At 46.7% G+C, this 27,674-nt stretch overlaps 4 protein-coding genes across 7 annotated transcripts in view; 1 reads left to right on the top strand and 3 right to left on the bottom strand.

The window, feature by feature from the left end:
* Rhoa (ras homolog family member A) overlaps positions 1-12,220 on the bottom strand; it is a 31,479-nt gene extending 19,259 nt beyond the window's left edge. The window contains exons 1-2 of one of the 2 annotated variants that reach the window (XM_028886979.1): positions 11,826-12,220; positions 3,781-3,857 (exon numbers count right to left, since the gene is read on the bottom strand). The gene's annotated coding sequence lies outside the window, so the exon portion shown is untranslated. Of the gene's footprint in view, positions 1-3,780; positions 3,858-11,314; positions 11,406-11,825 lie in introns of those variants that run through there. The other variant, XM_028886981.2, reaches the window with a different exon arrangement.
* A 4-nt stretch (positions 12,221-12,224) lies between these two features.
* On the top strand, positions 12,225-15,187 carry Tcta (T cell leukemia translocation altered). 3 transcript variants are annotated; one of them, XM_028886983.2, is made up of 3 exons: positions 12,225-12,657; positions 12,950-13,052; positions 13,912-15,187. In XM_028886983.2, exons 1-3 carry the CDS (start codon positions 12,435-12,437, stop codon positions 13,952-13,954), a joined length of 369 nt encoding a protein of 122 aa, XP_028742816.1. In that variant the 5' UTR covers positions 12,225-12,434; the 3' UTR covers positions 13,955-15,187. The 3 variants fall into 3 exon arrangements, with proteins under 3 accessions (XP_028742816.1, XP_028742815.1, XP_028742817.1); XM_028886984.2 differs by having other exon boundaries at positions 12,241-12,657; positions 12,998-13,052; XM_028886982.2 differs by lacking the exon at positions 12,950-13,052 and having other exon boundaries at positions 12,227-12,657.
* A 484-nt stretch (positions 15,188-15,671) lies between these two features.
* Positions 15,672-22,605, bottom strand: Amt (aminomethyltransferase). The gene is made up of 9 exons (XM_028886977.2): positions 21,185-22,605; positions 20,918-21,085; positions 20,408-20,488; positions 18,818-18,949; positions 18,352-18,430; positions 17,919-18,064; positions 17,299-17,479; positions 16,797-16,952; positions 15,672-16,699 (listed from the first exon to the last, which is right to left on the bottom strand). The coding sequence occupies exons 1-9, from the start codon at positions 21,272-21,274 to the stop codon at positions 16,521-16,523; spliced, it is 1,212 nt and encodes a 403-aa protein (XP_028742810.1). The 5' UTR covers positions 21,275-22,605; the 3' UTR covers positions 15,672-16,520.
* A 174-nt stretch (positions 22,606-22,779) lies between these two features.
* Positions 22,780-27,279, bottom strand: Nicn1 (nicolin 1). Its single transcript, XM_028887048.2, has 6 exons — positions 27,048-27,279; positions 25,025-25,201; positions 24,331-24,444; positions 23,857-23,928; positions 23,356-23,460; positions 22,780-23,282 (listed from the first exon to the last, which is right to left on the bottom strand). The coding sequence occupies exons 1-6, from the start codon at positions 27,177-27,179 to the stop codon at positions 23,241-23,243; spliced, it is 642 nt and encodes a 213-aa protein (XP_028742881.1). The 5' UTR covers positions 27,180-27,279; the 3' UTR covers positions 22,780-23,240.
* Positions 27,280-27,674: the final 395 nt, after the last annotated feature.

The raw sequence follows: 27,674 nt of genomic DNA, 5'->3' as shown, positions 1-27,674 counted from the left end.
GTGGTGGCGCACACCTTTAATCCCAGCACTTGGGAGGCAGAGACAGGCAGATCTCTGTGAGTTCAAGGCCAGCCTGGGCTGTAAGAGTCAATTCCAGGAAAGGTTCCAAAGCTACACAGAAAAACTCTGTCTCAATAAATAAATAAAAACATCTTGGTTGAATTCTGGGTAGAGTGTTGACTGCAGACAAGAAAATAACCAAAAATTCTGGAGACATTAATTTCAGGAATTCTAAAACCCACAGCCTGTAATTACTATTGCCAACACAATAAAGTATCTATCCTTCCATACTGGTTAAGCCCATGATTAGAGCTCCATAGTATTTCAAGGCCTTTCCTCAGCTCCCAATGTACACCAAGCCATTTAGTGCTTTCTTGAAGCACCTCACACTTCTATCAGCCTCACATATCATGTTTCTCCAGGGTTTCCTTTTGCCAAAACCTATTAACATAAGAACATTATCTGTCTTGTTCACCATCACTGGACAAGTACATAATAGACAGTACTCAAATCAAACAAACAAATCTGTGTGTGTGCCTGTGTGTGGCGAGTGCACTTCGGTGTGCAGGTACATGAACCCAAAGGACGCCTTCCTTTACTGCTCTGTCTCCGCCTTAGTGCCTTGAGACGGGGGTCTCTTACTCAACTGGAAGCTCACTCTTTTTACCAGGCTGGCTGGCCCAGGAGCTCCTAGGATCTACCTCTGCCCCCTCACCACCCTGCTAGGGTTATAAGCTAGCATAGTCATGCTTGGATTTTTTTCTTTCTTCCATGGGTGTATGTCTGTGCTTCCTGTGAAAGCATTCTTACCCAATGAACTATTTCTTTAGCTATGAACAAACAAAGTTTTAGAATCAAAAAATCCTTATATAGTCAATCGATGGCACAACAGATTCATTTTTAAATTTATTATGGGTCAGTGAAAAACTGCCTAAAAAAATTTGTTTGGGCTGGAGAGATGGCTCAGAGGTTAGGAGCACTGGCTGTTCTTCCAGAGGTCCTGAGTTCAATTGCCAGCAACCACATGGTGGCTCACAACCATCTGTAGTAAGATCTGGCAAAACACTGTATATTGTAATAAATAATATTTTTAAATTTTTTTTTAAAATATGTGTGTTCATATATGCAGGAGCACGTGAAAGCCAGAGATCAACCTCAGCTGTCATTCTTCGGGAGTCTTACTACTTTGTTTTTGAAACAAGATCTCTCACTGGGTCCTGGGGCTTATCCATTTCAGAAAGGCTGACTGGTCAGAGAGGCCCAGGGAACAACTGCCCGTCTCTGCCTCCGTCGGTGCTGGGATTACAAGTGTAAGCAACCATTTTCATCTTTTTATGTGGCACTGGGGACTGAGCTCAGGCCTTCTCATGCAGCAAGCACTTTACTGAGCAAGCAATCACCCCAGCCCCATTGCATACGGACCAGGGACACTCCTGTAATTCTACAATGAGAATGTTGATAATGAAAGATTCAGAGTCTGAGGTTAGTACTGGTTGCTCTTCGAGAGGATCCAGGTTTGATTCCTAGCACCCACATGGCAGCTTTGAACTATCTAATTCCAGTTTCAGTTATCTGGTGCCCTCTTCTGGCATCTGCATGTATTGCATAAACAGTGCAAAGACATACATGAAGACAAAAACACCAACATACAAAAAAAGTACACCTTTTCGAAGACACTGCAAAAATAAATAAATGAAAGCAGAAGGAAGGTAATAAAAGGAAAAGAGAGAAGGGGATTGCCATACATGATTGAATAAGAAAAGTAGCCAGTGACCCCCCCCCCCAAAAAAAAAGAGAGAGACAAATCAGGTGTGATAGCCCATGCCTATAATGCTGGCACTTGAGAGGGTAAGGCAGAAAGAAGAATTGTCTAGACTGCAAGGCTACAGTGAGTTCTAGGAGAGTTTATGTTACTATGGGAAATCCAGTCTTAGGACACAAGTATAAGACAGGAAGTCTTGCAAAAGTCAGAATGAAAAAGTAAAAATAGTATTATTAGTAAGCAGCTTAGTAGGTAGAGGTGCCTACCACTAGGCATGTGACCTGCCTTTGATCACATGGAAGAAGGAAATCAACTCCCCACAAGTTATCTTCCGTGAATTACAGGACAGCCAGAGTCACATAAAGAGAACCTTTCTCAAAAATAAAAAATAGCCAGGCAGTCATGGTGCATGCCTTTAACCCCAGAACTTGAGAGGCAGAGGCAGGTGAATCTGAGTTTGAAGCCAGCCAGGTCTACAGAGTGAGTTCCAGGATGGCCAGGGCTGCACAGAGAAACCCTGTCTTGAAAAACAAACAAAAATCGATGGGCAGTAGTGGGGCATGCCTTTAATCCCAGCACTCAGGAGGCAGAGGCAGGTGGATCTCTGTGAGTTTGAGGCCAGCCTGGTCTACAGAGCGAGTTCCAGGAGAACCATGGCTACACAGAGAAACCCTGTCTCAAAAAAACTGAAAAGAAAAGAAAAGAAAAGAAAAGAAAAGAAGGAAGGAAGGAAGGAAGGAAGGAAGGAAGGAAGGAAGGAAGGAAGGAAGGAAGGAAGGAAGGAAGGAAGGAAGGAAGGAAGGAAGGGAAAAGGAGTAGATAAGCAAGATATAGAAGCTTAAGATGAAAAGACTTATTTTCTAGGGCTGGTAAGATGGGTCAGTTAGTAAAGCGCTTGCAGTACAAACCTGAGAACCAGTCTGAAGCTGTAACACCCACATAAAAAGGACGACATGACATGTGCCTGCAGTCAACTGAAAAGTGAAGACAGGAGGCCCCAGGTGTCTGCTGGCCAGCCAGTGACACCAAATGGAAAGCTCCAGAAAGGCAAGGCCAAGTGTGCTGGCACACGGTCCCAGCACCTAGGAGGCAGAGGCAGGCACATCTGTTCTAGGTCAACCAGGGGCTACACAGTAAGACCATGTCTTTAAAAAAAGAAAAGAAAAAACACAAATAAAGGAATTAAAATTCCAAACGGAGAGGACAGTCTTTGTTTTCTTCAGATGTGTTCCTTTATAGTTTTTTAGTAACCATTTATCAAATAAGTAAAGATAAAACCACAAACTACTTTTACAACTCCTCATTCCATGACAAAGATTTCAAAGTTAACCAAATCCAGCAGCAAGATATGTTCACTGCTAGGCAGCTAAAGCAGAAAGACCGCGAGTTCAAGACTAGCCTGACCTATCCAAGATCCTATCTTTTTTTAAAAAAAGGAACAAAAGGCAAGCAAGAAAGGAGACAGGACCAGGGAGCTGTCTCAGTGGGTTAAGATGACCACCATCGAGGCTGATGGAAGGAGAGGACCACCAACTCGTGCATTTTGTCCTCTGATTACCACATTCCTCCCAAAATACATATAAACAAATAGAAAGAAAATGGAGTTGGTGGCTCATCAGATAAAGGCCCTTGCTTTTTTTTTTTCCCCAAGACAGGGTTTCTCTGTGTAGCTTTGCACCTTTCCTGGAACTCACTTGGTAGCCCAGGCTGGCCTCGAACTCACAGAGATCTGCCTGGGTCTGCCTCCCAGAGTGCTGGGAGATAAAGGTCCTTGCTATCAAGCCTGATGACCTTTAATTCAATCCCTGGTACTCACCTGGTAGAAGGAGAGAACTGACTTCCACAGTTGTCCTCTGACATACAAGTAATAGAAAAAATGTAAATGCCCTCAAGATTGGAGGACAAGAGAATCACTAATAGTAATTATTCATAGTACTCACAGTTCCACAAATTTTGTATTAATAATGATCTCTTGGTATGAGGAAAGGAAATACAGCAAGAAGTATTTACTTACATACCTTACAAAGACGCTGAAAACCACACAGCTTCCGTGACAGTGGTTGTACAAAGTAGCTGGAGGTTCTCAGATGCAAGGCTATAAAATTAAGGAAAAGTAAGTTCATTTTATAATGACAAAAACAAACAATGTAAATGTCAGTCCAGACAGGAAAATGCGAAGGACTACTCAACAGCATTTGAAGTACTCTTCAATGACATCCTCGGCCTGAGATTCTCTGCCATGGCCCTTAACCACTACACAACCACAGCCCACCACTTCATGGCAGTGGTTATCAACCTTCCCAATGCTGCGACTGTCTAGAATAACTCATTTTCACGTGCTGTGGTGACCCCCAACCATAGAATTATTTCGTTGCTACTTTATCATTGTAATTTTAGTACCATTATGAATCATAATGTACCTATTTCTGGAGTTTTGTCAAAGGGGTCAAGACCCACAGGTTGGAAACTGCTGCTTTATGCCCCAACCCAATCAATTTTGCAGAGGCCTACCCATTCCACTTTTTTTTTTGGTCACTGTTATCAACCTCAATTGAGTAGATTTGCTGCCCAACCCAAACGACCTCCACTAACTTGAGACACACACACAGACTCATCACAATTAGATGCAAGCATATAAAGTGGGCTTGGCACTGGTATAAAGCTTTGGTAGCTTCAAGAATTCAACCTGCAGTCAGGCAGTAATGGCGCAGGCCTTTAATCCCAGCACTCTGGAGGCAGAGGCAGGCAGATCTCTGTGAGTTGGAGGCCAGCCTGGGCTACAGAGTGAGCTCCAGGAAAGGCTCCAAAGCGAGAAACCCTGCCTCAAAAAAAAACAAAAAAAAAAAAACAAAAAACAAAAAAAAAAAAAAAAAAAAAAAAAAAAAAAAAAAAAAAACCAAACAGATTAAAAAAGAAAAGATTTTAAACTGAAATAGAATTACATAACTTCCCCCCCTCCCATGCACCCAACCCCTAAAGTTGATAGCCTTTATTATTGTTACATACATAGATGTATATATATGTATGCACAAATATATAACTACAACCTTCTGAGTCTTTTTGTCGTTGTGTGGACACTGTTTCAGAGCTGGACACTTCTGCAATGAACAACCAACAAGGAAGAGGCTAAGTCTCCCTTTCCCAGCAGTCATTAGTTGCCTTAATTCTTTGTCTAAGGTATGACCCCATGAATTTTTCCCCTTCCATGTTAGCATGTCCACTGATATTGCTATCAACCTTATTTTTCAAATATAATACATGCTGTCCTTTTAGAGTAAAACAGATAATTCTATATACAAATTTCCCCAATTAAGAAAAAACCTTTTTATATTTATTTATTTAATTATCTTGTGTGGTGAGGAAGGTCAGAGGATGACTGGGGGGAGTCAGTTCTCTTGCATTATATGGTTCTCAGGAATTAAAATCAGGGTTCCCATGGCAATCACCTTTACTTGCTGAGATACCTCAACTGGTCTGTACCAACGCTTTTTTTTCTTTTTTGTAATGAGTCTCAATGCATAGCCCTGCTTGGCCTGGAAACTCAGTACATATACAAAGACAGCCTTAAACTCTAGAGATCCCTCTACCTCTGAAGTGTTGGAATTAAAGGAGTGAACTACTATATTCAACTCCAAAGTTTCATGACAATATTACTTTCTCCCCAATTATTTGTATGTGTGTATACATACATGTGAATGTGTACGAGCAAATGCTACAGTGCACATCTAGAGAGATCAGAGTATGCCATATGGGAGTTGATTTCCTTAAATTCCAACACATGGGAGCCGGTCGGTCGTGGCGCACGCCTTTAATCCCAGCACTCGGGAGGCAGAGGCAGGTGGATCTCTGTGAGTTCAAGGTCAGCTTGGGCTACAGAGTGAGTTCAAGGGGCTGGAGAGATGGCTCAGCCGTTAAAGGCTAGGCCCACAAACCAGAGTGAGTTCCAGGAAAGGCGCAAAGCTACACAGAAAAAAACCTTGTCTCGAAAAACCAAAAAACATGTGGGTCCCCAGGACAGAACTCCAGTGGTCAGGCTTGGTGGCAGATACCTTTACCTACTGAGCCATTTTGTTGGCTCTGTTATACAAAATCTTTATTTTTCTTTTCTTTTTTATGTACATTTGTGTTTTGCCTGAAATTATATATGTACACATGTGTGCCTGGTGCCCTGAGAGGTCAGAAGAGGACATCAGATCTCATGGAACTAGAGTTATAGATGTTTGAGAGCTGCCATATGGGTGCAAGTAACTGAACCCAACCAAGTCCACTGCAAGAGTAGTATGTGCTCTTAATCACTGAGTGTCTCTCCAGTCCCCCATTATATAAATCTTTAATTACTTTACAAGTGCCCTGTGCCTGCTAGTTTTATGTCAACTTGACACAATCTAGAGTCATCAAAGAGGAAGGAACCTCAGTTGAGAAAATGCTTTCATAAGATTCAGCTGCAGGGAGCCTGGCATGGTGGCGACACACCTTTAACCCTAGGGAGGCAGAGGCAGGCAGATCTCTGTGAGTTCAAGGCCAGCCTGGGCTACCAAGTGAGTTCCAGGAAAGGCGCAAAGCTACACAGAGAAACCCTGTCTCGAAAAACCAAAAAAAAAAAAAAAAAAAAAAAAAAAAAGAAAAAAAGAAAGAAAAGAAAACTGGTCAGGCTATTAAGTTTTGTTGCTGTCTTAATGTGTATACACGTTTTGCCTCCATGTGTATATCTGTGCACCACTTGCATGCTTGATGCCCCAGGAAGTCAAAAGTGTCAGATATCCTGGAACTGGAGTTACAGATGACAAAGAGCCACAATGTGTGTGTGCTGGGAATCAAATCTGGATCCTCTGCAAGTGTAGTAAGTGCTTTCTAACAGCCCAGCCATCATCATTCCGGACTGCCAACTTCCCCTCTATATTAAAAAACAAAAACACAACAACAAAAAAGGGGTTGTAACTTTAACTCCACTGAGTATAAATCCAAGTCACTCAGGAGATAAGAGACAGGAAAATCAGAAGATTCTAAGCCAGCCTCACAAAAAGCCAGAATAGTCACACACATCTGTAATGCCTGAACCCAGGGAGAGAAAGAGGCAGGAGGATCAAGAATTTTTTTTAATTATTTATTTTTGTTTTGTGTGCATTCGTGTTTTGCCTGCATATATGTCTGTGTTGGAATGACGGTCCACTGGAATTGGAGTTACAGACAGTTGTGAGCTGCCATGTGGTTGCTGGGAATTGAACCCGGGTCTTCTGGAAGAACAGCCAGTGCTCTTAACCACAGAGCCATCTCTCTAGTCTCAAGGATGAAGAAATCTAAGGTTATTCTTGGCTACGTACCCAGTTTTAAGTCAGCCCAGGTTCCGTGAGACCCTGTCTCAAAAAAAAATTTTTTTTTTCAGATCATATTATTCCCCAACTTCAAAACAGAACAATGAATATAACACCTTATAAGCATCTTATCTCAGAACAATCCCAAAGCCAGACAAAGCCTGGTGGCTCATTCGGGAGGCTAAGACAAGAGGACTGCCAGGGGTCAAAAGGCCTAAGCTACACAGTGAGTTCTAGGCCAGTGTAAGGGCTCCAAACAAAAAGAACAGACCCGATGGGTATGGTGGCGCAGGCCTTTAATCCCAGCACTCCAGAGGCAGAAGCAAGCAGATCTCTGAGTTCAAGGCCAGCCCTGGTCTTCAGAGTTTTCCAGGACAGCCAAGGATATACAGAGAAATCCTATCCTGAAAAATAACACAAAACAAACGACCCCAAAAAAATAAAATAACAAACCCAAAGCATTTCTTATATCCTAAAGATACTACATGATCTGACCTCTGCTCATCTCTCTAACTCATTTTGCCTCCCACTAATTCATTAGCTGCTTGTTCTCCTCTTGGATTTAAGATCCTAACATAAATAAACTTGAATATGCTGGGCGTTGGTGGCGCACGCCTTTAATCCCAGCACTCGGGAGGCAGAGCCAGGCGGATCTCTGTGAGTTCGAGGCCAGCCTGGGCTACCAAGTGAGCTCCAGGAAAGGCGCAAAGCTACACAGAGAAACCCTGTCTCGAAAAACCAAAAAAAAAAAAAAAAAAAAAAACTTGAATATATTTACTCTACCTACCCCGACAGGGATGTTAGTAATATAGCACTTGGGAGGTGGAAGCAAAGGACTGCCATGAGTTTAAGTAAGCCCAACCTAGCTCTATCAGCAAGATCCCTTCTCAAAGGATACCCCAACCTCTTTCCCCAAATCCAGTTCAGTTTGGTATGAACTGCATTAGTTACAATTAATAATGCTGTATCTCATACTTCGATCACTTAGTATAAAAGGGCAGTCAGAAGGGAAATTTTAAGTACCCCTAGAATCATTTGGCGCAAACACCAATAAAGTGAAACCAACATCCAGAAGAGGCAGCTTTACTGCCTACCTTGTTTTCACTCACATGGTCTGCATAATTAATGTACAAACCTTCACTTAAAATACTGCAGCATCATACGTTAAAACCAGTCAGGAATGGTGGTTTACACCTGTAGTCCTGCACTAGGGAGACTGAAGCAGAACTATCTCAATTGTGAGGCCAGCCTGGACTACCGAGTGTCAAGCCAGACAGAGCTACATATAAGACTGTCTCAAAAATCAAACAAGTCACTTGAAATAGGGACTTTACAGCTGGGCGGAGATGGTAAATGCCTTTAATCCCAGCATTTGGGAGGCAGAGGCAGGCAGGATGATCTTTGAGTTTGAGACCAGCCTGGTCTACAGAACAAGTTCCAGGGTAGCCAGGGTTACAAAGAAACCCTACTGGGGGGGGGGGAAATAGGGATTTTACAATAACTACCTTCAAACTACTTTTGAAATTTATTGTCACAAATATCTAGTGTCACCAAAACACACCAGTAAGATACATGTCTAAAGGTTGTAAGCTAGGCATGGTAGCTCACACCTGCAACCCCAGCACTTAGGAGGACAAAGAACTGCTACAAGTTCAAGGCCAGCCTGGACTACACAGTGAGTTTCCAGGCCAGCCTCACCTATAGAGTGAAAACTCTGTCTCATAAAAGTAATAAAATATGGTACATATGGGCCTGACGGCATAGGCCTATAATCCCAGTTACTAGGGAGACTGAGGAAGGCTGAAAGTTCAAATCTAGCCTAGGTTGCAGATGAGTTCATGGTCATACCCTGACAGTGTAATGAGACTATCTCAAAACAAAAGTAAAATCAGGGTCAGGCATATACTTCAGTAGCAGAGCCCTTGCCGAGTATGTGTAATGCCCTGGGTTCAAGCCTCAGGCTGAAAAGTAATCAACTCATTAATTAAAATACAGAGAGGCTAATAGTATAGCTAAGCAGTAGAATGCTTGACTAGCATCAAAGTTGGGTTCAATTCCCAGAACCACAAAATTAGATAAGTAACATATTTATCACTAATGATTGGGTGTAACAACTGAGGCCCACTGGACAGAAGCATAAAGAAGAGAGGATATTATTAGGAATCCCCTCCCCTTTTTTTTTGAGACAGGATTTTGTAATATAGCCCAGGCTGGCCTCAAATCAACAAACCTCTCATCTCCTAGAGTGCTTTGATTATAGGTTTGTTACCTGATCTGCTTCCAATTTTTAAATTCTGCATTTATGAGCAATTTGTCATCATTGCTAGTAGTTACAATGCAGCAGAACCAAAAGTACTGTCTATAGAAATCCATTGATCTCAAATTAGTCTTTCAATGAGGTTAACCAATCTCTTGGCTCTTTAGGACGCATCAAAGGAATAGTTTTAACACTCAATCTCCTCTTCTTACTACTTCGACTCCACCCCATGGACTAAGAAACACTTGAAGACTTTACTCTTCTAATAATTTCCACCCCTAATAGGCCAGGATGGACTTTTAAGCGAAGTTAACGGTGGACAGAGAAAGTATAAGGACTCTGAAAACACTCCAACCCACTGCACACATGTGCACAGATCACTGCTCACTTGATGCATGTAGACTCGCACCAGTCCCAACTGAAATCAAGTCAAAAGGGCCTACAGCGGCCTGAGAACACTCTAGGAGGGCCTCATTATGTTGTCTTTGCTGACAGTGAACTCTTGGAGGCTGGGTCCTCAGGAAAACTAACAAACTCAAAGGCAAGGCTAAGAAAGGACTACGTAAAACAACTTGAAATTCATTTGGCAAATGGACTGACCAGATTCTCCCTAAATATGCACAATTTGCAAGGTGAAGAAGAGCAGGAGTGTAAACGGCAACTCCTGATTTTAGCTCAGAGTACACGAGAATACTTCACAGAAAAATAGTTCTAGTCTACCAGACATATGACCTTCGAAAATTTTAAGTCTCACCAGGAATGGTGGCACACACCCAGTGACCCCAGCACTATTCAGAAAGGAGCATGATGCAGGAGCATTATGAAAATTAGAGGCCAGCTACATCTACAGAAAAAGTGCTAGGGCTTAAGTCAGACCATGTCCGTTTCTTTTAAATCTTAGACAGGAAGTTCTGTCACTATCTGCCCAATGTTCTCTCTGCAGAGTACTAACAAACCTTTCTCTTGAAAAGAGCCCCTGGGCTCAGTCTCCACATCTACAAACGGAGTCGGCCTATAATTCTGAAGATTTTTTTTTTTTCTATACTACACCTAACGGGGGAAAATATCGGCAGATTAGATATATTCCCCTTCTCTTCTTCCTGGAGATTTCTGGGTAGAGGCTATGTAAGTTGAGCACTGGACTTTGACTCAAAGTTAGTTATAGGGCTGGAATGAAGCTCAGAGAAACAGCACCTGCTCACTATGCCCCAAGCCCCAGGTTTAATTTCAAGCACCAAAGAGGAAAATAAAACAGAAAAAACAAGCTCCATATATTTTATGTCCCTAAGAAACATCACTGCTCCACATAAGTAGACAAACCCTCAAAACAAAACAACTTCTCTGAGGGCATTCAATACCTAGCCTTTATTTTTAGCTAACAATGATATTTGTGTTAGATGCTCAAAACATAAGTATCACTACCAAACTAGCCATGTGGAAGGTGAAACACCATCCAGATAGTACATACACATTTGGGCATGTGACACTAAACGGCTGAAAATTCTCACCACATACAACATCCTAAAGTATGAGTTTTCCCCACTCCAGGTCTGCCAGGGGAGTATAATCTGATGATATATAACCTGCAGAAAACACTTATTTCAAAGGAATGTCAGAAGACAGAAAGAACCAAATGAAGAACCAACAGAGTAAAATCTTTAGTGAGGACTATTAGAAAATACAAGTAGAGCCAATTCTGGAACAACAACAAGAAAAATCGGTGCCAACTGTCCACTTTATGCTACTGAACGTAAATTTAAAAAGAACACATTTGGGTGCAAAAAGTGCAACTTCATGAAAACGACCTGGAAGGGGGACCCATCAGTAAGTGACTCTTAATTAAAGTAGTAACTTTAAGTAGAAATACATCTGTCTTGATGCAACCTCTCCAAATTATTTTTAAAACGTTTTTTTTTTCAACTGGAAAATAGCTTCCCCCATACAGTCTTAACCGCTAAGATTTCAAAACAATCTTTTACTTACACAATCTCTAAGAATACGGCATTGAAAACAGAAAATCCACCTAGAGCTTCACTGTCTTCACCCGGTATAAAACGGTGATTAATGATCCACACTAAATGTAAAAGGCAAAATGGAGTTGTACAAGAGTTTCTTGCCTATTTCAACTCCCGACAGCCACGCGCGCTTCACAGTGGCAGGCTACCCCAGCGCGGTCGCGGGCCGCCCGGGAGCCCCCGCCCAGCCCGGCGCAGCCCTGAGAGGAAGCGACGGGGAGGGCGGGCGGCTAGGGCTCCACCAGGCCCGGCCGGGCGGGGGAAGGGGGACTGGAGGCGGCGGGGCGCGCTTCCGGGGACTGCGCGGGCGGGGCCGCCGCCTCGGGCGCGGGGCCCCAGGTTAGGGGCCGGGGCCAGGGGCTGCCGGCCGAGAGCAGCAGGTGGGGCGCGACCGCGACCAGGCGACGGGCGGGTGGCCGGAAAAGTGCCGGCCGGCCGGGCCCGGAGCCGAGGCGGCTGGAGGGAATGCTCCTGCTCACCTCAAGGCGACGACTCCGAGTCCGGCCTCTTCGCGCTCAGGACGCCTGTCCACGAGTCCGCAAGCTCGGAGACGGGGGACCGGCAGCTCCGCGGGAGACGGCGGACTGAGGAGAGAACCGACGGTGGACCGCGGGCGGCGGGCGGGGAGCGCGAGCGAACGAGGGCGGGCGGTGGCGGGAGGGCGGGGAGCGACGTGCGCGCCCCCGAGCGCCCTGCGGGCTCGAGCTGGCGCCAGTCGCGGCCCCGCTCACGCGCGCACACTCCCAATTCATCCACGATTGCTCCAGAGCGCAACCACGCCCTAAAAGCAAGACTCTCCACCAATCATTGCAGCCGCGTGGAGCATCACGGGAACTCCGGGGCTATAAAAGACCGAGTTGCTATTTTATACTCACCGAATCACTCATCCTTTAAGTAAGCTGGGTGGGGATGGGTGCGCCTGCGCCGTTTCAAAGCCCTGCCCCAAACTGCCAACACTTCGCGCAAGCGAAGTAGATCTTCCTTGCCTGATATTACGCGTGCGCACCTACGGGCCTAACCCCGGAAGACCATACGCTTGCGCAGTGAGAACTACGGTGACCGCACACCCGGTGGGGCGCTGGCCAGTCATGGCGGAACCTTGGTCTGGGCAGTTTTTGCAAGCTCTGCCCGCTATGGTGCTCGGAGCGCTGGGCACCCTGGGCAGCGAGTTCCTGCGGGAGTGGGAGACACAAGACATGCGAGTGACTCTCTTCAAGCTGCTCTTGCTGTGGTTGGTGTTAAGTCTCCTGGGCATCCAGCTGGCGTGGGGGTTCTACGGGAACACAGTGACCGGGTTGTATCACCGTCCAGGTGAGGCTCCCTACGAACCTCCGTGGCCTGGCTGCCCCTACCACCACCAAGCTGTACCACTTGTTTCTCCTGTGTCCGCGTAAACGGCCACTGATTCCCCCAGAAGCCTCGTTGTACCCAGACTTACACCCCCATATCATTTTACACCAGAATCCCCTCCTGTCCATCATCACATTGTAACTGTTTCTCAAAAGCCCTTACCAGAAAATACTACTAGTCCCTAGCATCCCATCCCCAATCGTTTAAACTGTACTGGTGGCCCCTGACCTGACCTGAGCTAATGCCTGCTCAGATCCCCACCCTCAGCCTCCTGCAGCTCTGGGTGTGTTCCTGCCTCCAGGTCTGGGTGGCCAGAATGGATCCACACCTGATGGCTCCACACATTTCCCTACATGGTGAGTAAATCTCTGTCTATCCCAACCCCATGCTTGGCAGGCAGAGGACACTCCAGTGCTGGTGACAGGGAAGAGAATTCTCAGGATGTGAGTGCACCAGCTTAGTGGCCTTTGCAAGAATCCTCCAATTCTGCAGGTAGAGCTCAGGATTGGAGTTGGGTGTTTACCAGTGCCTGTACAGTCTCTTATCAGCATATTCAGTGGGGATGGATGGTGGTGGTGCTACCATCACTTTAGAAAGATGAAGTGGCAGGTCTATTGGAAATAAATCCCTTGGTTGGGAAGTCCTTCATTAGGAAAGCAAGAGCATCTGTCCTAAGCAAGTACTGTAACATTGGAGCTATAACTCCCAACCTAACAGCCTCTGTTCTTAGCACACTACCTCATCAAGTCAGCCTCCTAATCTCTGAAAAAAAACCAGCTTACTTATCAAGACATTTCATTCAGCCAATCTCTGAGCTTCTACCAGGTCACAGCAGGTCCAGAAAACAAGGACAACCCAGACTCTGCATACAGGGGAAGCAAGAGATTTAGAGGGGAAATAAGTACAAGTGCAAAGCTGCTCAGGGGAGCCCCCCATCCCCACACACCATAACACTAAACTGAGACCAGAGAGAGAAGACAGCACAGTTTTCTGGTAAGAAAAAAAAAGGGGGTTAAAACAGGCCCATTGCAAGGACAAATGTGACATACTGGGAAACACTAGAGCATAGGAGGACCCTAGAGCAATGGACTGATGCAGCAAGACAGTGTGGCCTGATCTAATTTGCCTTTGTGACTGCCTGCTTAATGGCAAGTATTCGTGGATAGACTATTCTGCTATCCATGAAGTAACCTTGCTTCTCTCCATTATTTTCAGGGAAATGGCAGCAAATGAACCTCTCAAAACCCACAGAGAATAAGGGAAGGCAGCAGCAGAAGGGTCTCCAGAGACATCACTGGGTCTGCTGGCTCCTATGTTGCATCCTGCTGCTGCCCAGACCCCCTTGGACAACTGCAGGGGCTTGGGGTTGGGGGACTGGAGTACCACAGTGCTTCCAGGGTGATCCTCCATTGCCTCCAGCCTTGCTTCCAACAGTGCCAGGTACTGGGCAGGTGAAGTTTGTCTCTACCCTGGTGTGTTGCCCTGAGACTTCTGTCAAGGGTCAGAGCTGAGAAGCATTCTGGTTGGGGAGGTCAGCAGTCCCTTTTTCACTGTCTTTCCTGCCCTCCTCATGCCCTTGGGATATGATCTTATAGAGATTGTCCTTCTAAGAGAATCTTGAGGATAATCAGTTCTAAGATTTATAAGGCAAGTCTGTTCTCCCCTAAGCCCTGATTTCCTTGGCTTTGCTTTGTAGGCAAGAAGCCAGCAAATCCTGGCTAGACTAGAGCACCAAACATGTACCTGGCCCAACTAGTCTTCTAGATCTGAGGCAGGCAGAGGAAGTTATCATTTCCTAACTGACCTATTTCTCTGTTCTTTGGGGGCAAGTTGAGTACCTGAAAGACAGAGTGCACTAAGAGTCCCTGGTATTAGCTACCGTCTGCACTGCTCAAGTGCCCATGGGGTGTTTTGGTTTGTACCTTGTCCCCTCCTAGGAGTCATTGTGCCCTACCTCCTTATCACTTCCCATCTTGACAAGGGCCTCTTCTTAAGAGCCGGCTAGTATCATTTCAGCCCTTAGGAATATCAGTAAGAGTGAGCCACAATCCAGATAGCCCTGGGCCCTTCACAGTGGGTCAGAAGAGGTTCCAAAGGGGTGGGTGGCAAATGTCCCCAGGAAAACACCACTTCCTGAGATCACTATGGTTCCTAAAAGCACTGTGGCCCTGGATCTGTCTCCTTCTCTAATGGTTGTACTTCTGCCTGTCTCTGCTGGTCACTAGCTACCTCAGACGTCCCACTGTCTCTGTTAAATGTCACATAGCCTTCTGGCAACCTTTGTCTACAAAGACTTTGTAGCAGGTGTACTATAAACGAAACCGTACTGAGCTCCTCATGCACAAGTACCTACTCCAGCAATGCATCTGTATGGCAGAAAGATATTCTTCACAGCCTCAGGTCCACCCACTGACATCACTACAAAGAGTCAAGGTCTCACATTCCACCCCAGGAGCAACTGAAGATGTGGCATATTAAACACAGAAGTGTATCAGTTGTGTGGTTAATTCCAACAGGACAAGGGTGTGTGCACATGGGCAACTGGTAAGGGATCTTGGGTGTGCTGTCCTCAGGATCCAAAATACAGTAATGTGCAGAGGTGGAGAACTGATGCCAGCTCCCTAGAGTGGTGGTAGGTTGTCCAACAGGGGCAATATCCCCATTAGTTTTTTGGGATTTGGGAGTGGGGGGGATTGGGAGAATTGAGTTAGTGTCTCATGTTGTCCAAGCTGGCCTCCAATTCAACATATTGCTGAGGATGACCCTGAACTCCTAACACTTTTGTCTCCAACTTGAAGTGCTAGGATTACAGGGGTATGTCGCCACACCACTTCTATATCTCTGTTAGTTCTTATATACATGGCCCCTTTCAAGGAGAGCCTGTCAGAACCTGTGTTGGAAGCCAAGAAGACAAGTACTGGATTGGCACCCCAGGAACCCAGTGAACAAAAGAACAATAAAGCTAGAGACCATGGCAAGGAAGAAGGAAGGAAACTTTCTTATGATTTATTTTTATTTTATATGCATTGGTGTTTTGCCTGCATTTATGACTGTATGAGAATGTCAAATCACTTTGAGCTGGATTACAAACGATTTTAAGCTGCCATGTGGGTGCTGGCAATCGAACCAGGTCCTCTGGAAGAGCAACCAGTGTTCTTAACCACTGAGCCATCTCTCCAGCCCCAGAAGGAAACGTTTTTTGATTTTTTCCCCCCAAGAGTTAGTAAAGTACAGTTATTCACAACAAGAGCTAGGTCAGCCCAAGTACCAAGCCTGCCATGTCCTGCTGCTTCACAACAGGCTGAGCTGACTGGGGAATGTGGAAGGGTGAGTCTGTGTTTGCTCAGCCAGCCCTGAGTTTGCTCACAGGAACAACTCGGCCAACACTGAGTCAGAAGTCATTCTATCCAAGGAAAGGCAGGGTGCGCATTCATGGGGAGCAGAGTGGAGGAGGTACCTAAGCTCACACTGCCCACAGTAATAGCCCTTTGAAATTAGAGAAACCATGGTGAGGTAGGTTGGGCAGGTGTTATCCTCCAAAGGCAGATGTTTGTTCTATAGCCAGCACCTGGCAGAATAAGGTTAGTGGGATTGTGGGCTAAAATAGAACATTAATTAAGGTGATTTGTTATTTTAAAAAATTGGGCCTTAAAGTTAGGATGGCTTGATGGAGAAGAATAGATGGGATGTTCTCCCGACCCTAACCAGACCACAGCAAACACCATTCAGCTTCCACCCCACCCGCACCCGTCAGTTCTGCCCCACTGTTCTGACTAAGCACTATGGAATGCCTGGGGAGGGGGGCGCTTTTCCATGGGCCATCTTCACTTGAGAGTATAGTAGTTCGTGGGCACAAAGGGCATTTTGCTAACCACCGTCGTTTGCTGCTTCCGCCGAACCTCCACCAGCAGCTGTGTCCCCGGCCGACTGTACTTGGACGGCACATAACCCATTGCCACATTCTTCTTCAGGCTGGGTGAAGGGCAGCCGCTGGTCACTGTGCCTGTCCAGGCATAGGCCATAGGTTATACCACCCTGCCAGCCCAATATCCCTACCCTGGACACCCTGCCAGCCAATGTCCCCATCCTAGACCACTTACCAATCACAGTGCCTTCCGTGCTCAGGATAGGACTGTGTGCTCTCATTGGGGCCCCTTCACATATCAACCCCACACGTCTCTTCTGCACCTCACCCTTCAGCTGGGGAACAATGATTTTGGCTCCTGGGAAGTCCATGGCAGTTCGGCGGCGCTTTCCTGGAACAGAATACACCAGATGTAAGCCATAACAAAGCCCTGGACACAGAAAGTCTTTACTACCAAGGTCCCAAGTGTCATCTGTCAAGCATCACTTGGGCTCTATTCTTCCCCTGCACTACAGTCAGTCAGTCAGTCAGTCAACCATCTCCTACCCCCTGGAAGCCATACTTAGGGCCCTCAGTTTATAATAGGGAAGTCACGGTAGCACCTTCAGGGAATGAAGGCTCGGCAAGGCTGAGTTATTTGTTCCAGCATATACAACCTTAGAAGTAGTTATGGGCTGGCTGGTCTCATTCAAAGGTGTTCTCATCTTCAGGACCCCTTGAAGGCTAGCCCAGCTCACCCAGTGTCCAGCTGAGGCTGCCTTCCACAGGCGTGGTCTGTTCATCAATGTCATTCCCATACAGACAGAGGCCTGCCTCCAAGCGCAGGCTGTCCCTGGCAGCTAGTCCTGCCAGCTTCACCTCTGGGTTTTTCAGCAAAGCAGTTGCCAAGTGGACTGCCCCTGCTGCTGGCACTGAGATCTGCACAAAGGACCAGAGAGAGAGCAGACAGGCAGTCACCCCTCTTGAATCCTGCACGTTTACCGTTTTTGGTTGTACGAGAGTGAAACATTCTACCACTGCATTATATGCTCCATCTCCCCCGGACCCCACCCCTCTTTCTGAGACAGGTAGCCCAGGCTGACCTGTAACTTAGGATTCTCCTGTCTCTACTTCCAGGGTGCTGGGATCATAGGCATGTGCCACCCCATGCCAAGCTTTACAACTGTATTTTTTGTTTTGGGATTTTGTTTTGGCTTTATTTTCTCTGGGATAGGCTCTCATTATGTAGCCTTGCTTAGCTTGGAACTTACTATGGAAACCCAGCCCACCGTGAACTAAGATGTTCCTGCTTCTATCTCCATAAGCACTGGGGTTACAGGTGTGAGAAACCATGGGGAATAACTACTTCTCAACATACCTCCACACCATCTTCTCCTGTGTAGCCACAGCGGGTCACGCGACAGCCAGACACACCAAACACCTCCATCACAGCACTGGTCATGAAGGGCAGTTTCCTCAGATCATCGGTCACACCAGCCTGCAGCACCCGAGCCGCAGTGGGTCCTGAGCCCAAAGAGAATGACCCAGGATCTCGGACCCAACACCACCTAGACTACAGCCCTTGCTTAGGAAGCAGAACAGGTCCCAAGCAAGCCCAGCTGTGCAAGAGGGGAGAGGAGGCCCTTGTCCCTAGCCCGTGGACAGCTTTGCAGAGAGGAGAGTCAAGATACTTAACTTTGGAATACAGATGTTACAGCACCATACCTTCCTCTTGGGATATTATCCATGTTAAGCAGCAAATAAAGTCAGGAAGGCCAGGGCTGGCTCTAGCCCCCACCTGGCACTCTTACCTTGTAGAGCTAACAGGGCGTTATCTACCACCTCCAGGCCTACATCACTGCCCCTGTTCTGGAATTCCTTGACCTTGTCCTGAAATGAAAAACAGGAACTTATCAGTGTTTGAAGCCATTACTGAGCACCTACCATGGGTTGGACACAGCAGAACGGGGCAGTTAGATAGCAGGCTGGTTACCATCTTACAAGTCACACAGCTGCTAAATGGTAAGGATGACCTAAGCCCAAGTCTGTCACCTCACCTACCCTTACCATTGGATGCTCATTTCAGGGTCAGGGTCAGCTTTATCTCCCCCTTCTCTAGTCCCCATCCCTAAACCCTGCTGTGCACCAGAGAGTACCTACTCGTCAGTCAGTCTATTGACTGTTCTTTTATTAATTCATTTTCTGAGCCCCTATCTACACTGGGCACTGCTTTATAAACAAAGAATACCAAGTACCTAGAATAAAAGGCAGCTATACCTGCATGAGAGCCAAGTCCTTGTCCCAGCAGCCAGCGTTGGACACGACATACAGGTGCCCCTCCGAAGTATTGGTCACAATCAAGTCATCTAAGATGCCTCCAGCTTCATTGGTAAACAGGGACAGTATTCCCTAGCAGTAAAACAGAACATCCTTGTCTCCGAGTCCAGGAAGCCAAAGCCAAGTGTGAGCCAGAAACATTCTTAGATTCACTCAGTTTCCATAAATTCATGAACACAGTTCTGTGCAAGGTAAGGCTCAAATCTAGGGTCTTTGATTTTTATTTGTCAAGTAAATTTTTACTCCTCCCACTTTAGGGGACCTCCCCAGGTGAGTGGGACCTTTGGCTCCCTCACTACTCAATTCTTAGAAATCCATTTCATGCTCTATGACACCTAGAAATTACTGTTTCACCCCATCCCAGTATCTCCACCCATGTGCCAACCTCCAGGATAAAGACTCAAAGCCTCAAAGACCATCTTCATGATGCCATAGGCTCCCAGCATTCTTTTTTTTTTTTTTTTTTACAATTTATTTTTATTTTTATGTGCATTGGTGTTGTCTGCACATGTGTCTGTGTGAGGCTCTCAGATCTTGGAGTTATAGACAGTTGTGAGCTGCCATGTGGGTGCTAGGAATTGAACCCGGGTCCTCTGGAATAGCAGTCAGTGCCCTTAACCACTGAGCCATCTCTCCAGCCCCACTCCCAGCTTTCTTTTTTTTTTTTTTTTTAAACTCAGGAGGCCCAGGAGCACTGTGAGTCTGAGGCCAGCCTGGGCTACATTCCGAGCTGTGTCTTTTTTTTTTTTTTTTTAAGATTTATTTATTTATTATGTATACAGAAGAGGGCACCAGATCTCATTACAGATGGTTGTGAGCCACCATGTGGTTGCTGGGAATTGAACTCAGGACCTCTGGAAGAGCAGTCGGTGCTCTTAACCTCTGAGCCATCTCTCCAGCCCCCCAGCTTTCTTTAGCAATGGTTTCAAAACACTGTAAGGCTGGCCTTCTCCTTCCAACCAGATGGCCAAACTCTGAGAATGACAAGTCACGTGAACCACCTAGAGATCTTATAAAAACTAAAGTTCTGGCTCAGCAGGTCAAGAGCAGCGCCTAAGCATATTCCTAAGACAGTCCTAGAAAATGGAGAGGCTGCTGGTTTAGGGCTCATGCTATGAATGTCGAAGGTATGGGCAGCATGAGGAGTCAAAGCATATAAACTTTGGTTTTTGGCCTTTCAAAACCAAATGTAGGCCGGGCGGTGGTGGCGCACGCCTTTAATCCCAGCACTCGGGAAGCAGAGGCAGGTGGATCTCTGTGAGTTCGAGGCCAGCTTGGGCTACCAAGTGAGTTCCAGGAAAGGTGCAAAGCTACGAAGAGAAACCCTGTCTCGAAAAACAAAAACAAAAACAAAAAAAAAAACAAATGTAGTAAGACTGGGATAGTGCTTTTCCAAAGCTGGCTGGTATCTGGAAATGACCCAAAGACTCCTTCAAGATAGCAAGCCCTGAGAAGCTACATCTGACCTATCTTTGTGCCTCCTAAGCTTGAGACAAGAACTTAGCATTGAGAAGAATAAAATGGGCCCACCTGGTTAGGCCTTAGTTCCGCGATGTCTCCAACCACTATACTTTCCATCAGCTTCACTCGGTCACAACCAAATATCTTGGTCTAGGGAAAATATGGAAAGCCTCAGGCCACTGCATTATCTGCAGTCTAAAAGGCTGCTAGGCAAGAAAGCATCCTTCAGTTGTCCATACTATAGTTCAGCCCAGAAGTGACTGACTATAGTCTTTGGGTTCTGGAGATAGCATTTTCACTATCCCTCCCAGCCTCCTGGGACTGAGTACAATCTAAGAATCCAAGGGGACCTAGCACCTTGCTAAGATACCCAACCAATTTCCAAACCAATACCCAGCACAGCAGATGAGAGTAGGTACAGCTCTAGCAAACCCAAGGGCAGGAGAGATCAGAGATAAGCAATCAGAAGACCTGAGTTAGCCAGCCCTCCAGTGTTCCTAACACTGCACTCTGAGAAATCCACAAAGCTGAAGAGGACTGTATAGGTGGGGAGGAAGGCCAGATCCCGCCCCGGCTCACCTGCAGCATGTGGGACACATCAAAGAGAGAACAGTGCCGGCGTGTATGCAGGTGTGAAACAACGTGACTGTCCTGGTATTGTACAGGCAGACTCCACCCTGCAAACGCCACCATTTTTCCTCCATGGGCCAGGTGGAAGTCATAGAGTGGAGTCCTGCGGAGCACATCCTGTGGACAGCCAGGCTTAAAGCTACCAGGGCCCAGTGCCATCAGCTTCCTCCCCCACCCTCCAAGACCAGTAGCAGACCCCAGTGCCCTTCATCCCACCTGTACGCAACTGAGCGGGCGGCCCTGGACCAGGGGCTGTGCCTGCAGACGAAAACCCAGAGGGGCCACCACGCTCACTGTCCGCTGCATTGTCACCAGCAACTGGTGCAGCCGGCACACCAAGGCCACTACTCTGCCAGGCACGCTGGGAGATGTAGTCCGACCCCCTGCTTGGACAGGTCTTTCTAGCCTGCAGGGGATAGGAAGGGGGGTGGGAAGCCCATAGGGCGGCTGGGATTTAAACAGAGTGCTGACTCCTGATGGCCTCAGGCTCTTCCTCTAGCTAATAAAAGCAAGTCAAGCAGTTCAGAGCAGAACAGGCTGCCTAGAACCAGAATTGGGGGTTAGACCGCCCAGCCTCCAGGAGGTCAAAGTTCTGCAAATGGCTGAAAAGCCGGAATTACACATTCAGGTCAAATAGCCGTGGGAGGTGGAGCATTCACTAGAGGGTGAAACCTTCTGGGCAGGCACAGTACCATCGCGGCCTGTCTTCTTATTGTGATCTCTTGATCTCCCACTGGGCACACACAAGCAGCAAACACAGTCACATAGTCTACAAGTATTTATTATCTTGCTGCACAGTAGGTCCAGTGCTGGGGTTTTGGAACACAGGGATGAATTATGCATGCTCTCTGCCACCCCGGAATCCTGTTTACTCATGCATACTGCAGACCATTGTTCCCTGAACACAGCACTATGGTGAGCACCCTTTCAGCAAAAACTGAATAGGCTTAAAGGATGATCTTGCAGGTGAAGACACTACCTTCAAGAAGGCTGATTGGCAAGAATGAAGGGTAGCTACCAAAAGCTAGACTTTTCCAAAAAACTGTTGCACATACACATGTTCAATTTTCCAGGTCCAAGACACCGTGCAGCACCGCTTTATAATAGTTCCCAGGGACACTGTCAGGAAGAACTAGAGGGAAACTGGGTTTTATCGCAGGAAAGAGCAGCAGCCTTCATCATTTAGTGGTTGCTCTGGGGCGATGGAGGACCTCAGCCTCTCAAAGGCATCAGTGAAACCTTCACTTGGACTCACTACCCCCAAGGTTGATCTCTCATCATCCTAAGCGTGACTGGCAAGGGCAACTGGGAAGAGGGTCATTGACGTGCTTCCTGCTGAAGCTGATGACAAGTAGATTGGAGGTCTCATTCTCAGGCCCCAGCTGTGCCAAAAGCACCTGTCCAGAACTGATGGAGAACACATTTCAGGAACCAGCTCAGAGACTCAAGCACTCACGGTCCCCCAAACCCCAGCTCTGCCTCCTAGGCCAGTAATAGACACATTTATTTAAAGAGGAGCATTTTCTTTTTCTTCCCCCATCCCCTAAAGACAGAGTCTTCCTGTGTATCCCTGACTGGCCTGGGATTCACTGTGTAAAACCAGGATGGCCTTGAACTCACAAGTGCTGAAGTTAACGGTGTGTGCCACCATGCCAGGATCTAAGACATTTTCTTTCTTTTTTCTTTGTTTTGTTTTGTTTTTTGAGACAGGATTTTCTCTGTATAGTTTTGGTGCCTGTCCTGGATCTCCCTCTGTAGACCAGGCTGGCCTCAAACTCACAGAGATCCACTTGGCTCTGCCTGCCGAGTGCTGGGATTAAAGGTGTGCACCAACACTGCCCCGAGACATTTTCTTTTTTATGGATATAATACAAAAGAAAAAGGCCACCGGCAGAAGCAGAGGAATGAATAGGGGGCATCTCTTCCTCAAGCTTCCTGGGTCATGAGTGTTGAAACAGCAGTGGCCTTCCTAGGCTACATGAAACAGGTTTATCTCAACATGGGGAAAAAGGGTAGAAGACGGGTGTGCATCCTGGCAGGAGGGGCAGGACAATTCTAAGTAGAACCTGTAACTTCTGAGAGGAAGAAACTGAATTTGCATGTCAAAGACAGAAAGTGCCCCCACTAAGAATTCATGCTAAAAGGAGGTGAACTCAAAAATTCCTTTGACCCAGATAAAACTTGGATGTGGAGGGAACACACTTCAGCCTCCAGTGGCCAAACCACGCCTTGATGGGCCCAGAAGGCCAATGTCTCAAGTAGAAGCTGCTGCTCATGTGTAGGAGAGCAAATTCAGATCATAGCAGCCATCCACCTGCAACACAAGAGACTATCAGTTCCGAGCTGCGCAAAGCAAATAAGCCAAGCAGAAGGAAGAGATCACTCACATCAAAGCGGCCGATCCTCGTGGAAGTGTGACTAGCCCGAATCATCTCTGTCAGTGCCCACATCTGCTGTACCTCGGAGGATACTCTGCTGGGGTCTGGGAGACCCTGCGCCCGAAGGAAGAAATAGTGGTCATGAATTTCTCCCCAGCAGTGCCCTCAGGGATATAAGATATGGAGCACTTCAGCTGGAACCAGTAACATTTCCAAATAACTTACAGAACGTGTGATTGGGGCCTGATGTTCATCAGTAAGCAATTCATGCCTGCACCAGAGATGACTCAGATCCCACAGAACACCCAAGAAGAAAAGAACCATGGGCCCTGGGTCCAGTCTCAAATTTTTGTGGTGTTGGAAATCAAACCCAGGATTTTATCTTTCCTAAAGTATTCTACCACTGAGTTACATCCCCAGCTGGCCTTAGGATAGCCAAGGCCCTTGCATACATTCTCTGGACATCAGAACCAAGTACATGTGGTTAACACCCAGTGTTAGCAAGCTTACCTCAAGGCGGGGAGTAGGCTGCTCACTGGACACTGGGTGGGAAAGCCACTTGGGGAAAGTCAAGGAGGGACTCTGCAAAGCAAAGGCATACTGTCCTAAGTGGGGCAGAATCTGAGAGCTCTGGCGCCTGACAGCAAAGGCCCCTTGGACCTGAGACACTGGGAAAGCTCAGTGTAAGATCAAAGGGACGCTCAGATTACCAAACTGTTCTGCTACGCAGGAGGAGAACCCAGGAACATAAGCAAAAAATGTATATCCCAGCACCTAAAAGTAGTGGGTGGTCTCAAAGGCTAGGGGCTGCTAAGGCAGAACCCCACCTTTGATTAGGAACTTGTGCGTTCACACTCCTCCAACATTCATGAAGGCTTCCTCTGAGTCTCACTATCCTTGCCCAGCACCCAGCCTCATCTCTCCTAGCTTGCTAGAAGCGTTTTAGGTAAAGGGCTAGCCAGGAGGTTTTAGACAGTCGCTTACCTTTGGTCCCTGCTGGTAGATTTGCAGTTCCTCAACTGTGAAAGACAGCCACAGTGGTGATGGCTGCTGCAGTATCAGACGCAGCTCCAGTACTCTGGTCACATCACACAGCATCTGATACACATTAAAAAAAAAAAAAAAAATGAGCCACTGAGCAGGCCTTGGTGGTGCATGCCTTTGATCTTAGCACTCCGGAGGCAGAGGCAGGCAGTTCCTTTTTCTGAGTTCAAGGCCAACCTGATCTACAAAACACATTCCAGGAGAGCCAGGGCTACACAGAGAAACCCTGTCCCAAACAAAAAATAAATAAAATTGAAAAAAAAAAATAGTTGGGTGGTGGTGGCGCAAGCCTTTAATCCCAGCACTCAGGAGGCAGAGGCAGGTGGTTTCTTTTTCTGAACTCAAGGCCAATATGGTCTGCAGAGTGAGTCCCGGGACAGCCAGGGCTACACGAAGAAACCCTGTCTCTAAAACAAAACAAAACAAGATGACCCACTGAAGACTCAGCTCCCAATCAACAGTAAACCAAATGCTTCCCCAAGCCTTTGGGAAGGACAGAACACTAGTCCCTCCAAAGTACCTGCGTCACAGCCCAGCCCAATTCTGCCCCACTCTTCCCTCCTGCTATTCTGCCCAATCCCTAGGCAGGAAGTCCTCATCTAGGATTCCCTGGCCATGCTGGGACCCAGCTGACCTGGTGCTTGAACAGTGATACATACTCCTGGGCTCCCTCCTCACTGTGTGGGTCAGGCATCAAACAGTAGTCCCGCAGACAAGTTACCCACTTGGATGGTGTGTGCAGTGGAGTATGTTGACGAACACGGATGCTCAAGAAAGCTGTGTAGTAATTCTTAAATGTGATCTCCTGCAACTAGAATACATCCAACCCACCATGAGAAATGAGACACCCGGCACAATGACATAATCTTTCATTTGGAATTTACACTTTTGCTAAGCAAGTCAACAATTCCTGGGGCCAAATATAATTTTGCTTTCCTAAACATGCTCACAGTCCAGTAAGTCATGCAAACAAGCCATGCCAACATATCTGAGATGGTATCAGAGGTCAGAACCCTAAGCCTGAAGAAAGCAGAAAATGGACATATGAAGCCTGAAAGGATGAGCTTGCTAAGTGGGTAACAAAGGTAGGTAAGCAATACTTTGGGCTAATGATATAACTCAGCTGTTCAGTGCTTGCCTTATCTAGCATGTTTGAAGATTTTTTGCTAGATGCTCAGTACTGCATAAATCAGCTTCGTGATGCATACCTGTAACCCCAGTGTTTGGAAGGTAGAGGAGAAGGATCAAAAGAGTTCATGATAAGCCTCAGCTATTCTTGACCATTCTGGGATTCATAAGACCTCTCCCCCCACCAACCCCAAACCCAAAAGTAGCATATTTTTAAAAATACCAGAGTGAGAGAACCTAAGAATCTAGTATGGAAAAGAATTGTAGTTCAACCTGGTAATAGAGGTTCTCTCCCTCTGTTTATCTCTCTCTCTGTCTCCATCTGTCTCTTAACTAGAAGGAATTAGCATACTAAGACTAGAATAAGAATAGTAGGATGGGGGCTGGAGAGATGACTCAGAGATTAAGAGCACTGACTGCTCTTCCAGAGGTCCTGAGTTTCATTCCCAGCAACCACATGATGGCTCACAACCATCTGTAATGAGATCTGGTGCCATCTTCTGGCCTGCAATCATACATGCTGTATAATATAATAATTTAAAAAAAGAATAGTAGGATAGTTTGTTGAGCACACTGCAGTGGCATGGGGGAGGCAATGGGCTGGGCAGACCTACAGTATCAACTGCCATAGCAGTAGTTTTCATCACTGGACGCCCATCGGAATCATCTATGAAACTTAAAAAAAAAAAAAAAAAAACAAACAGGTATGGGGCTGGAGAGATTGCTCAGTAGTTAAGAGCACTTGATGCTCTTACAGAGAGCCAGGTTTGGTTCCCAGAACCTACATGGCCCCTTAAAGCTGTTCATAACTCCAGTTCCAGGGGATTCAGAACCCTCTTCTGACCTCCACCAGTACTAGGTATGCACAAAGTACACAAGCATACATGCAGACAAAACACTCATACACATAAAACATTTAAAAAATAAAAATATAGATGTCAAAGAGCCACCTCCAATACACTGACTCAGATTTTCCAGGGTCAGATTAATTAGGTCTCCCCCAGCCAGTGGTAACATCTTGGGAGATAACCACATATTGTAACACAAAGCACACAAGGTCTTCAAGAGAGTAGGTGGCGCACAGTCACAGAATGCTATGCCATTAGAGGCGGGCTTTGTCCTGTGCTGAAGTCATGCAGTGTCCTGTCACTGTCAGCTGAGATGGATTAGAAACAAGTCACTAGGAAGACCTAGATGAAGGATGCGATGCACCTGACCTGAGGCAGGAGCCATTGGAATGGGGGAGTTTACATCATTATTTAAGGATCCCAGCTATGATCAAAACCAAAATACCCTCTCACTTGTTCTGAGGTTCATAATTGTATTTTCAGTGGTGTCCTGGACACGAGGAAGAGATGCTGAAGAGAACAGGACAGGAAATTCTGGTCTAATAAAGGCTGTACATGCTACTGAATAGGGCCAGTTCGCAAAAGCAAGGGGAACTGCAGAGGTTATGAACGAGTAAATGCCTGGGAAACGGTTACTAGGTCTTCCCCGCCCTTGGTCGCGCCTACTAGGGGGTCGCTCACCTCGAAAGGCGAGACGTTAGGAAAGGTGACATCGACGACCAGCACGCCAGGCCGACCTTGGTTGGTCCTCATGTCGCCCACTTGCAGGGCTACGGTGCTTTTCACATGACAGGGCACCAGTACACGAGACATGATGCTGGCGGCAGAGATCAAACGCAATCACCGCTAACTGTCTCCAACTACTAGCCTTTACCAGCGTCACCTATCAAACCAAAAGAACTACAACTCCCAGGCGACTTAGCGCTTGCATAGGCCAGCCAATCACCAATGCTCAGGGCGGGTCGAGAGTCGGAAGTGTCTGCGGAAGTTCTTCCTCAACCAATCACCACGTGTCTGAGAGCCGCACCCCGGCCGCTCCCGGCAACGGTCGAGCCATTCTTTATCCAAAGGATCCAGAATGCTTTGGGCCCGCTTAAACCTTTCTTAGATTCTGCTACTTTGTTAGGCCGGTAGTCAGTTAAGATATGTAAAGCCGTGAACACAAATGAGCATCACCCTGACATTAATCGAAAAAAATGGGCAAAACATTTTAAAAAAGAGCTCATAGCTCAATTGGTAACGTGCTTACCGAGCATACGGGAAGCCCTGGATTGATCCCGAGTACCCCAAAAAACTAGGGATGTTGCC

This window comes from Peromyscus leucopus, chromosome 7 (genome assembly GCF_004664715.2).
Source record: "Peromyscus leucopus breed LL Stock chromosome 7, UCI_PerLeu_2.1, whole genome shotgun sequence".
NCBI lineage: Eukaryota > Metazoa > Chordata > Mammalia > Rodentia > Cricetidae > Peromyscus > Peromyscus leucopus.
This window is presented reverse-complemented; position numbering and strand designations above follow the sequence as displayed.

Bases quoted from the DNA above. Each gene is read 5' to 3' on its own strand.
- Amt (XM_028886977.2), bottom strand. From the start codon at position 21,274: ATGCAGCGGACAGTGAGCGTGGTGGCCCCTCTGGGTTTTCGTCTGCAG. The intron at 17,480-17,918 runs GTATGTTGAGAA...TCCTTTGTGCAG, and splicing joins CAGGAGAAGATGGTGTGGAG to ATCTCAGTGCCAGCAGCAGG. The intron at 16,700-16,796 runs GTAAGTGGTCTA...ATGCCTGGACAG, and splicing joins CACGGAAGGCACTGTGATTG to GCACAGTGACCAGCGGCTGC.
- Tcta (XM_028886982.2), top strand. From the start codon at position 12,435: ATGGCGGAACCTTGGTCTGGGCAGTTTTTGCAAGCTCTGCCCGCTATG. The intron at 12,658-13,911 runs GTGAGGCTCCCT...CATTATTTTCAG, and splicing joins CGGGTTGTATCACCGTCCAG to GGAAATGGCAGCAAATGAAC.
- Nicn1 (XM_028887048.2), bottom strand. From the start codon at position 27,179: ATGTCTCGTGTACTGGTGCCCTGTCATGTGAAAAGCACCGTAGCCCTG. The intron at 24,445-25,024 runs GTCAGCTGGGTC...AATGTGTATCAG, and splicing joins TATCACTGTTCAAGCACCAG to ATGCTGTGTGATGTGACCAG. The intron at 23,929-24,330 runs GTAAGCGACTGT...TTTGCTTTGCAG, and splicing joins TCTACCAGCAGGGACCAAAG to AGTCCCTCCTTGACTTTCCC.